At 36.9% G+C, this 11,665-nt stretch overlaps 1 protein-coding gene, 1 long non-coding RNA gene and 1 pseudogene across 4 annotated transcripts; 2 read left to right on the top strand and 1 right to left on the bottom strand.

Moving 5' to 3' along the window:
* Positions 1-2,639: 2,639 nt before the first annotated feature.
* LOC147515774 (uncharacterized) lies at positions 2,640-6,097 on the bottom strand. The gene is made up of 7 exons (XM_086593045.1): positions 6,047-6,097; positions 5,772-5,900; positions 5,552-5,676; positions 5,386-5,466; positions 3,562-3,704; positions 2,819-2,891; positions 2,640-2,658 (listed from the first exon to the last, which is right to left on the bottom strand). Exons 1-7 carry the CDS (start codon positions 6,095-6,097, stop codon positions 2,640-2,642), a joined length of 621 nt encoding a protein of 206 aa, XP_086449171.1.
* A 16-nt stretch (positions 6,098-6,113) lies between these two features.
* On the top strand, positions 6,114-7,254 carry LOC147515773 (T-complex protein 1 subunit epsilon pseudogene; annotated as a pseudogene). The gene is made up of 3 exons (XR_015212986.1): positions 6,114-6,427; positions 6,502-6,820; positions 6,910-7,254. The product of XR_015212986.1 is annotated as a T-complex protein 1 subunit epsilon pseudogene (transcript).
* Positions 7,255-9,071: 1,817 nt separating this feature from the next.
* LOC147515772 (uncharacterized) lies at positions 9,072-11,441 on the top strand. Of its 2 annotated transcripts, none has more exons than XR_015213507.1 (4): positions 9,072-9,139; positions 10,682-10,791; positions 11,105-11,194; positions 11,314-11,441. It is a non-coding gene; the product is annotated as an uncharacterized LOC147515772 (long non-coding RNA). The 2 variants fall into 2 exon arrangements; XR_015213506.1 differs by having other exon boundaries at positions 9,078-9,336.
* Positions 11,442-11,665: the final 224 nt, after the last annotated feature.

The following is an 11,665-nucleotide window of genomic DNA, read 5'->3' as shown; positions in this document are numbered from 1 at the left end:
TGGGGTAAGATAAGTTGCCCCGACTAACTTCCTGAGGCTACAGAGCCCGCGGAGTGGGATGAGCCCTTCGCGGATGAGAGATACAAACTACACATGGGGCATGGAATCCAAGCGTGGAGAGAGACAGCGGAGGGGATGAGCCCTTCGCTGATACAAGGCCAGAGTTGAGCCTAGGGCAATATGAGTTGCCCTAACTAGCTTCCTGAGACTACAGAGACAGCGGAGTGTAATAAGCCCTTCGCGGATTAGAGATACAAACTATACATGGGGCATGGAATCCGAGCGTAAAGAAAGACAGTGGAGGGGATGAGCCTTTCGCTGATTCAATGCCAGAATTGAGTTTGGGGCAAGATGAGTTGCCCCAACTAGCTTCCCGAGGCTAGGGAGCCTGCGGAATGGGATGAGCCCTTCACAAACAAGATATACAAACTACATACAGGGCATGGGACCCAATCATCGCGAGGGACAGCAGAAGGAATGAGCCTTTCGATAATACAATGCACGAGTTGAGCAGGGGGGAAATTGAGGCCCCCAATGGGCCTCCAGAGATAAGGGAACCCGGGGAGTAGGGTGGGCCCTTTGCAGACAAGAGATGCAATTTACACGTGGGGCATGGAGAGTGGCCTCCATCTGGCTAAATAGCCAAACAAAGAGAAGACGACCGGGCAAGGGCAATATCTAATTAAGTCAAAGAAACAAGATCTCAGAAGAGAGGTAGAGTCATGGAAAACCTGAAGATAGAGATACATCACAATTTAAACAAGTAGCAGAATCAAGAGATAAAGAGGCAGCAAACATATCGGGTAAAATCAAACATCACATTAAAGGGAATAATGTCAAAGTATTAACAACACGAGTAATGTAGCAAACAACTAGTCAAGATTGGGTAAAAGTGGATTATTACAGAAAAAAGATCTTTAGTGCATCTCAGAGGGGGAGTCATTAGCGGGCGCTACATCAGTGACTTCCTCGGTGGGTGTAGTGGCGTTCTCTTCGGTGACGTCCTCCATGGTTGCAGTGGCGGTCTCCTCAGTGGTCGTCACATGGGTGGAAGTTTCTTCTAGCACAGGGGGGGGCAAGGAGGGTCAGTGGCCGCCACTTCTTCTCTTGCGATCTCAGGGGAGTCGATCACTGGGGTGGTAGGCCTTTCGGGGAGAAGCCACCCTTCCTGTATGAGTCATGCATGCTCCTCTTGGATTTTCTTGGCCACCCTCTTGTCGGTTAGGAGCTTGAAGCGGTCGCGAAGGGTAGTCATGTCTGCTTGTTGTTGCTGTAGTAGGTCGGCGGCAGCATCCTTATGTTTTTTATTGAGGGCGTCAAACAGCTTCCTGGTGTTGTTGAGTAAGGGCATCCAGATTGAGCTGGTGTTGTTGGAGGAGCATTTCCCTTTGACGACTCAGGCGGTTGTTGACCGAATCCATGTATTTTTGGTGAGATGACTCCGCGGACTTGAGCTCATCCTGGGCCTTGAGTTTAGCCAAGTTAGCAGCGGCTAGATCTAATTGGAGTCTGGCATAGGCAGCTTTTATGCCAGAAGGGCCGTTAAGTTCTTTCTCCAGGGAGGCCACCTTGGTCTTGGCGCTGAAAAGGCTGCGGATCATGAAGGAGATGTCCAAGCTTACCTAGGATCAGAAAGAGAGATGTTAAAAATAAAAAATAAAAAATAAAAAATAAAAAAAAAAAAAAAAAAAAAAAAAAAAAAAGAGAGTGTACCCTCTCCCAATTGGTATACAGAGAGGTACGGTGCTGATCAAACGACCCCCCGTCTGCATATGCTATGTCCTTGGGCAAGTGAGTGTCACTACACCATATTGACTGATTTGTAACGGATATGCATCCGTCACTAAAAATATTAGTAACGGTTATCTTGCGTTGACACAAAAGTGTGACAATCGACAGTAACGGATATTAGTCACGTTTGTTTTCCGTTACTAAATTTAGTCACGGATATTATACGTTACTGAAATTAATTTCAGTGGCATATAAAAACCGTTACAATTCATTTCCAACATTTATTAATTTTGCCCAACATTTGTTTGCAACTGATAAAGTGTTGGTATTTTCCCTTTCTGACATTTACTAACCGTTACTAATTTTCCATTACTAACGGTTATGTAAATGTTACTAATTATTTACATTACTAATGGTTTCCTATCCGTTACTAATTATTTCTCATTTATTAAAAAAAATGGTTTTTCTGGCCCTTTTATATGTGGGGGCCACTTGCACCTGCACCCTTTTTAGTCTACAATGTATCAATTAAATTCTTCCATTCATCAATAACTTGATCTAACAATTAAATTCTTTCTATTCATCCACAACGAAAAATAATGAATAACAACATAGATGTTCTAAACGCCCCGCCAACCAAGTAAAATCGCAAAGTTTACACAAAGGGACGTTTTGCAGCGAAGTTAGTTCCCTATTTGCTGATATTATTGCACCTGGATTTGAAAGTGGTGGCACACTCCAAAGGCATACTTCTCCATTACTATATCCAACAACGACTTTACTTCCAAAGGGGCATGCCCAACATGAAGAAGTAACTTTCATTGTTTCATTCGATAATGACAACATGTTTCCACCCATAAGAAGAATCCCTTACTTTCTTCAAGTCCCCATAATACAATAAGACCATCTCAGAAAATTATAAGTACCCTACACAGAAACAAGAGTCACAAAACAATATAGGAGATCATAGATTTAACCAAACTTTGGACGTTGACTACTAACTAACTAGTGCTTATGGGAGAAAACCTTACGCATCTCAAATAAAGAAGTCTATCTTCTAACTGTTTATGTAAATCCTAGAAATTACCTCTGACTCTCAGCCATTGGTTGTGGCATTATGGACAAGACTACATTGTCACAAGCGACTTCAGTTGCATTCCCTAGAGAAACACAATAAATTTAATTTATTTCCACATAAGAAAGAAAACTCCTTAAGTTAAACTAAAATCAAGTGTCACACTAGATTCATAGATATCATCCAGTACTCAGTCCAAAAATAGATGCCACAACAGTAGAATGCTTTTATAATGAACAGAAATAGAACTAGAAGAAAAGAAAAAAAAAATTGTTTCACACTAAGCTTCTATTATAAGCGAAGTGCTAAGTTGTTGTCCGCCATAGAGCCTTACTCTATAAAAACACTGTATTGCTTCCAAATTTATATCTAAGAGAGTTCTGTCTCACTGATCAAAGGAGAGATCGAGGACTGATCACATTTATGGTCTTAATATTGAAACTTACAGTTACAAATGGCTAGACAAACCGGTTATAAAATAAAGCGCGTGGAAGTTCATTTTGAATTATTACTGATATAGTTGAAATTGGATATTTGTCTTTTCAATTTTCTAAATTCTAACACACATTCTCCTTAACATACCAGTAGTTGCTATGAACAATGGAAGATGGTACACACTTATGTGGGGCTTCTAAGAATCATTCTTTGTTTGTAATTTTTCAATGCATTTTGATGAACCTCGGATAAAAGAATTTAAGAATAAGAATTCTGCATGTGAAAAGGTATATATCATTGTTCATTGAAATAGAACTAACAGGAAAACGAACAAGGTCTCAAACGAGTGTGTTTCTCACCGTGAGATGCTGAAAGAGGAATTCTGTAATTCATCTGTACTAAATGATATTTAGCAAGATCAAGCTTCAGAATTGATATATTTCCACCAGAATCTCTGATATACCTACAGTGTTGCAGTATGTCTCTAGTTACATAAGATAATCAAGAACTTTGAAATCCTACATAATGTTTGGACAGTTTGAAAAGCTTACGCATAAGAAGTTTGTTGAACGACTGTAAAAGAGGTGATGTTTTGGGCAACCTGATTAGGAAGTAACCATTATAATTGATATCAGAAATAAAAAGAGAGCCACGGTCTGTCAGGTTCGGTTCTTCGATCTTAGTTGGGTTGGGCATGTTCGACCAGAAATGCAATGCGCAGAAATCAAAATAAAGCAGAAACAACTCGGCAAAATAAATGACTGACCTGCCTCAACAGTAGGCAGCTTCTGCTGCCATGGAGGTTTGTCACTATAAACAAAGCTATGATTAACTCCCAAACTAGCTGCAAGCTTGGCTGCCTTATATGCAACAATGTTGCCTTCCTTCCATATATGAGAGATAAAGAAGGATTGAATATTTTGCAAACAAGACTCCTACCTTCCTTTCAACTGTCACGGTATGTTTCCCATTCTAAAAGTTGACATTGTCCGGACGTTCCTGTAATTCAGGTTGTGAAGCAAGCTAGTAAAGAGACTCGCACCATACTTCAAATTCAATAAAGTCTCAAGAACATACTTTTTCCTTAATTGTCTGCAGTTTTGTAATGTGGAGCTTTAGAAGAGCGAGCAAAAACACAAGAACAAACCAGATCAACATTCTGAGAAAAAAGAATGCACCTGTGGTGGTAGAATGGGTCTCATATCCTTAGTGATTGGAGATTTTAGGCTACTAAATATTGCCTGCAAAGAACCAAGATGTAAGAAAAAGTGGTCACTCAAGCATAAGTAAAATTGCACAACTGAAACATTAGAACCTTTCTCTCTCAGCACTTGATATGCGCTTACAGAGTAAATTACTTGACAAACATGAATCATATTTTCATAATCGTGACATGGAATGCAAAGCATGTAAACTGGTATTCATTTCATCAATGTTTAAAAATACAGTTTTGCTATCAACTATCAGGAAATTAGAAAAGATTCAGCAATAGAAAAAGTTGATAATGATTTGCTAGGAAGTAGTAATTTAGCAGTTCTGACTTTGTCGTCCCAGAGAAATCAACTAAGACAATTACATTAATTAGCTCATATCCATAAACTTAAATTCCTTTTAAGTATTACTATTACCTCCATTTCATTGGAGACGACCCCACATAGTCACCCATTTTCAGGAATCTACATTCTGTATCGAAATGACTATCCAAAACACACATGTGTTGAGTCCATTGGCTTGGCCCTTTTTAAAATGATCAATATCTCAAACCAAAAGTGTGATCCATAAAACAGGTGGAAGGTTTAAATGGATCTCCAGTGGTTACTTCATGAGTGGTTTACTGTCTACACAAAGCATCTGGTCTGTTGCATTCTCTGTCCTCTTTAAGGGAATATTAAGTCGATTTGAAAGTTACATCAGTTTCTTGAGAAGAAAAAAGGAGCACAACTGAGTTTAAAAATCAATGATCAATCAAATCACAAGCAAGAATGTGCACCAAGTCACCTGATTATCTATGAACAACAGCAACAAGAAAAAAGAAAATAAACGCGTACTGTCAACAAATGCATATTTTAAAATGACAGCTAGAATGAAATCTGTCATTCAAGCAGGTTACAGTGGGAAGGGGGAAGAGGAGAAAGAACTCTTACGTGCTGGTAGTTGAATGCCTATAAAGACGAAGGCTAAATCGATTCCCATCATCTATTATGTCAACTAGTGGTCTAGCAAACCTGTAAGACACCTAAAGACAATAAATAAAATGAATTAAAGAAAATGCTATAGAGAAAAGTTCATAAGAATACTGAACAAAAATGCAAACCTTCAAGACCAGCAGTGAAGAGCACAAGATCTGCAAATTCACTTGTCTCTTTTAAAAAATTTCTCAAACCTGGACGTTCAAACACTGTGACATGATTCACCTTAGGCTTTCCGTCATACTCCTTCAATTATATATAACTAATCTTTTAAGTGGGATTTCATTCTGAAAACAAGTTATTAACAAGTAAACCAGATCAGAAAGTACAAAAAGGCAAACCTTGTCTGAAGATACGCATTCCAACTCAAACCAACTAAGTCCTACCTCTGTAGCTTGACTGCGAAGAATGACGGGCAAGCTAGATGTCTCGTAAGCACATACTAGAGTCTCGTCTAAGTCCAGAACAAGCTGCAGGGCAAGAAGCACTCATAAGTATCTATACACTTAAAAAATTGAGTAGCTGTGAAGAACATACAAGGTGAACAAAAAAAAATGTATTTGCACTCAATAATGTCTAAGGTGCATGAGCTCATTTAGACAGAGACAAAATTTACATGCCATACTAATAAAAACAAGTCCTGAGCAATTTGAACAAGATCATACATTATGTAAGAAGCCCTTTGTCGAAACACACAAAACACTAGCGAAAAAGAGAGAGAGAGTAGTTTCCTGAAAAATATATTCTCATTAATCATCATTCGCAGTCATCACATCTCTCTAGATCGATCTAAAAAATGGCGTTGGCATTCGATGAGTACGGTCGTCCGTTTAATATAGTAAGAGATCAAGAACAGAAGACTAGATTACGAGGAATCGATGCTCAGAAATCACACATCTCTGCTGGTAAAGTTGTTGCTAGGATTCTACGTACTTCTCTTGGCCCTAAAGGCATGGATAAAAAATGCTTCAAAGTCCTGACGGCGATGTCACTATCAGTATGTACACATGTCTCTTTTTTAATATATTTTAAAAAAAAATTATTCTTTTATTAAGTGTTTTTTATTTCCAGCCAATGATGGTGCGACAATCTTGGAGCAGATGGATGTTGATAATCATATAGCAAAACTAATGGTTGAGTTGTCTAAGAGTCAAGATTATGAAATTGGTGATGGGACTACTGGAGTTGTTGTCATGGCTGGTCCACTTCTAGAGCAGGCTGAGAGACTATTAGAACGTGGTGTGCATCCTATTCGGGTAGCAGAAGGCTATGCAATGGCTTCTAGGATATCTGTTGAACATTTAGAGAACATTGCACAGAAGTTTGTTTTTGATGCCACAGATATTGAGCCTTTGGTTCAGACTTGCACGACGACTTTATCTTCAAGGATGTAAAGTCAACTATTATAGCTGCATCATATAGTAATCAGTCATAAGAGATTACGATTCAGACTAATGACAAGTTTTTTTTTTCTTGCAGTATCAATCAATGCAAGCGCACTTTGGCCGAGATTGCTGTTAAAGCAGTTATGGCTGTTGTAGACTTAGAAAGGAGGGATGTCAACTTAGATTTGATCAAAGTGGAAGGGAAAGTTGAAAGATACCAAGCTGATTAATGGCATTATCGTTGACAAAGATATGAGCCATCCCCATATGCCAAAACAAATTCGAAACGCTAAGATTGCTATCCTGACATGCCCCTTTGAACCCCCCAAAGCCTAAAACTAAGCATAAGGTTGACATTGACAGTGTTGAAAAGTTTCAAACTTTACGTCTACAAGAGAAGGAATGTCATGCAATTAAAAGTTTCAAACTTTATGCCTAAAACCATATGTCTACACCTGTAAAAGTTTTACAATGTCAAAAAAAAAAAAAAAAAGAGAGACAGTAACACAACCACCTTCAATGCCTACACTCAAGTTCATCAAATACATCTTAGATATAGCAATCACTACTAAAATAAGGGTTTTTTGTGTCACTTTTTTTTAGGTCTCATGTCATTCACTACCAAAAAGTGATACACAAAAATTTGATGTGTCACTTTTATATAAAACGAGGGTTGACGTGTTGCTTCTAAGAAAAGTGGCACAAGTATTTTAATTTTTTGGGTCACTCTATTTGAAAGTGACACTAGTGTTTTGGGTTCTTGTGTCACTTTTCAGTAAGGAGAAAACAAATAAAAAACAACTACTAATAAAAGAAAAAAAAATGACACAAGTAAAAATACAAAATTATACTCGAAGTCTCAAACTCATGATTTGTGCGCCATTTGTTTCAAACGAAAAGAGAAGAAAATAAAAAAGAGATCGAAATAAATTCAAGTCCTAAACCGGAAAATACTTCTCGTCTGTCGTTGCTCAATGCTCTCTCTTGCTGCCACTGCTCAATCTTCTCTCTCACTGCCGATTTAGTAAGTACCCATTCACCATCTTCTTCCTTTTCTAGGGTTTTAGTTCTTCAAGTATCACTCATCTCTCACTTTCGAATTGTCTGTTTTCCGTAGGGATTCCATTGCTAAACTAGGGTTTATACAAATTCGATCTCCCTTTCTTCAAAGGTGCAATTTTTATTTGCTTACTTTCTTGAATTTACTTGGTATTGCTTTATTTTATTTGAAATTAAGAGTCCTTTTGAAACTAGAACAAAAGGAAATATATCATTATATTATATTATATTCATCTAAAATGGTAAAACTTTTTTGGAAATATATCACAGAGCATACCAAACAAGACATGTGTTCACCCTATGGGGCATATTACAACTACTTAAATTGTACCCAAAAAAATTACCAGATTTAGATCTTATGTTTAATTGTGATGACAATCCAGTTATCATGAAAGATTCTTACACATGATCCAATGTCACAGTTCCGCCGCTTGTGTTTCCTGATTGGTCATTCTCGAGTTGGTAAGTCTTCTACACTTTTTCTTTTTCCTTTTTTCTTTTCACCCTACACACCCTGCAGTGTGTTACCATTTAAAGGATAATGTTTTGTTTATGTGATACAAGTTCTATTTATCATACATTTTATTCTTTTGCAAATTTTCTCTCCTCTCCACAAAAGAAAATAGTATGTGTTAAGAAAATTAAATACTACTATATACCATATAGACGCTCCTACAAATCCTGAAAGAAAAAATTTCTCGTTCAAATTCTTTTTCCAAATGCATTGTTATGATTTGCATATATTAACCAGGCTTGAGATTAATATAAAGCCCTGGGAGTTCTTGTTGGAGGAACTCAAAGAAGGGAATGACAAGGTTAAGTGGGACGTAACAGGAACCATAAACTTGGAAAGAAAACCCTGGAGTTTTGAAGACAAGGCAGGACCTACTCAAATGTAAGACCATGGACAAGGTGGATTGGAATGCATGTCTCTATTCTCACGTAAGAATTAAATAAGCACTCTAAGTTACGTACTCATTGTTGTGAAGTGCATTGTTGCATATGCCAAAACTATAGCAAAAATCAGTTGCTACTGCAATTAAAATATATATATGATGAGTGGTGATGATCAGATATTATTCTTAATCTCCATTTGTTGCATACAAAATTTTAATATGAAGATAGTGGAATGATAAAAAATGCTCTTCTTATTATATGTCATAGTAGCTTAAATACACAAGTTAACTCATAGATTTCCAGGATTGGGGTGCTGAAAGAGTAAGAGGTTACAGGAAATCCAACTTAGTAGACCAATGCAACCACAGGTAAGTGTGTAAGCTTTTACTTGCGTTGAGCTTCAGTTTAGATTATAACTCCTTTTTTTCGTTTAGAGATTGTTTTGACATATTCTCTCATTGAAATTATGAGGTTTTTGGATTTTTTTCCTGAAAATTTTATACATATATAAGATCTACATAGAAGGAAAGGCTTGGTATTTCCTCTAGAGATTTCGGTTCTTTGGGTATGGTGGTTTATTTTCACACTTTGGTTTCCTGTTGTGATATTTAAGTAAGATTAGTTTATTTTCACACTTTTTCCCATTTTTTTTTCTAAAAGTAATTATGCTGCTTAGCTACTTAGCTTAATTATGTTGCTTAGTAGTCATTTAAGTGTACTTCGGTGTTATATTGCTCTGGTCCGATGGAGACCATCACATCTGTAAACCATTCAATAAACTTTTAATTTGCTATAATGACCTTTTTCTTACATATCTGCTTACATCCATGAAGACCAATATGAATGGCCTAAGTTCTTGGTACAACACTGATCTAGTCCCCCAGCTCAAGAGTAAATCGACTAGTTTTACACTTTTGTTTAGGCGAAAGAGGTCACCTTGGCTTATATGAGTAAGTCGTTTGTGGGTTACGACAGAAGTTTATGTTTCTCAAATATATTATCATGGAGACCATTTAATTATGATAGACTATGCACTTGTGATTAAAGACGGTGTTGTAGAGATTATTTCTAATATGCGAAACTTAATGCCTTATTCTCTTATAAAATTAATTGGTTGCTGGAATTGAAGGTGCTTGTGCCACTTCAAGCTTCTATTTATATCTTTGAACCTTAAGTTCACACACCCTACTTAGAAAGGAGATAGAAGAGAATAAATCCCTCAATTTGTCACCTTACCTAGTATGGTAACTACTTCATGGAAGCTTAAGTTCAGGTAAGTCTTTATTTCTAATACATATTCCTAGCATAGTTGCTTGTTGTATGCTTGTTAAATTCTCAGGTCGGGCAACACCAATGATGTGTTAGAACTCAGTTTTAACATACTTAGAGTTTGAATTGGGTTATGGGAATGGCCAATTACTTAGATTAAAATTATTCATTGATTCTGATTGTGTGTGTGTAGTTTCGTGGCTTTCAATTCATTTTGTCTTGATTTTGATTGAGTCGTTTGACGATAGTTTCACATTTACCGTATAACGTGCGTGAACTTAGACCATTACATGCGAGAGCATGTGTTCAAGCACTTGCTTGATTTACGAGCCATAGGTGTAGGCTTGGTGAGTGTCATCTTAGGTACTTGATTTTTTCTATTAAGGACATGTGTGAGTATGATGTCAATGTCCTGTAGTGGCTTGGGGATGACCTATAACATCCTAGAACATAAATTTTGGTAACTAGCTAGGATGCTAAGCCTTAGTCATATTACCATATAATATGTTCACAATTTATGAATGTTTTTACTGTTTAAAAACAAGGTTAATAAAGATTTTTATTCATCTTGTTAAGGTCTTGTGGAATGATATAGATTTTTCTATGAGCTTTCATTGTTGAGCTATTGCTAATTATTGTAGGTTGAAGAAATGAGTAGAAAGACCCAATTGGCTGATGGTTTTCCAAGGTGTGTGGTTGGAAGAATTCTTCATATATGTGGCTTGTTGGTAGAGATATGTTTGAAGGCAAGGTAATTTCTACATTACGTACCCTTGCGTGTGTGTTACTGATATGAAGAAGTTTGTTTGTTTCCATTGCTGTAGGCAATAATCTCATCTTGTATACTGCTTTCTATCCATGAGAATGCATGTCATGTCAATGTCATACGATTATGTGGATATATAGTATTCATTATAAGGCATAAGACACATGTCTTGATTGTAGAAGTGGTGCTTTTGTTTCTAAAGTCTTCGAGAATAACTCAATTAATTAATCTTTTCACGTTGGGCAAATTCTTTCTTAACTTGATAGATCATTTTGTTGTCGTTCGGTGTGTTGTGTAGGGTATCAATTTTATGGAAGGAAAAGCAAGAAAACCAAAAAAATTGCTCCCCAATTTGATGAATCATACTCACCTCAAGCTTTTTGTCAAGGTAAAAATTTAAACCCCGCCCTCCATTTTCTCATTTTACTATAATGTTTTCTTGATTCACTTGCTTTTTAATTTTCTATACTAGTCGTAGTGGAATTATGACTTCATGATATGATGCAGGTACATGGATCGATTAACAGATGAATAGATGGCAACTAGGTTTTTTGGTGTTGGAAGTGCTCACAACAAGCTAAGATATTGTTAGGATAGTATTGGTGCTATGTAGTTTTTTTTTAATTGTGATTCTTTTGGTATTGGAATGACTTCTTTTGTTGGGAGTCAAACTAGATGATAAATACTTGGTTTGATCGATGAAATTAATGGAAGTTAATTATTTTGAATGTTGTTTCTTTCTTCTCGAGTGGATGTTGTTTCCGTATCATAAAGCATGTTAAAGTGATTTTGGTTGTGATGTTTGATAAATGTATGTGGATGTTGTTTCTGTCATAAAGCAGGTTAATGAAATTTTGGT

The sequence above is a fragment of the Coptis chinensis genome, chromosome 2 (assembly GCF_015680905.1).
Source record: "Coptis chinensis isolate HL-2020 chromosome 2, ASM1568090v1, whole genome shotgun sequence".
Classification (NCBI taxonomy): domain Eukaryota; kingdom Viridiplantae; phylum Streptophyta; class Magnoliopsida; order Ranunculales; family Ranunculaceae; genus Coptis; species Coptis chinensis.
The sequence above is the reverse complement of the archived record's forward strand: the minus strand, read 5'-3'. Positions and strand labels throughout refer to the sequence as shown.

Bases quoted from the DNA above. Each gene is read 5' to 3' on its own strand.
- LOC147515774 (XM_086593045.1), bottom strand. From the start codon at position 6,097: ATGTATGATCTTGTTCAAATTGCTCAGGACTTGTTTTTATTAGTATGG. The intron at 3,705-5,385 runs GTAAGAGTTCTT...GCAACACTGTAG, and splicing joins AGGCATTCAACTACCAGCAC to GTATATCAGAGATTCTGGTG. The intron at 2,892-3,561 runs GTTAGTTCTATT...GTGTTTCTCTAG, and splicing joins GAGACCTTGTTCGTTTTCCT to GGAATGCAACTGAAGTCGCT.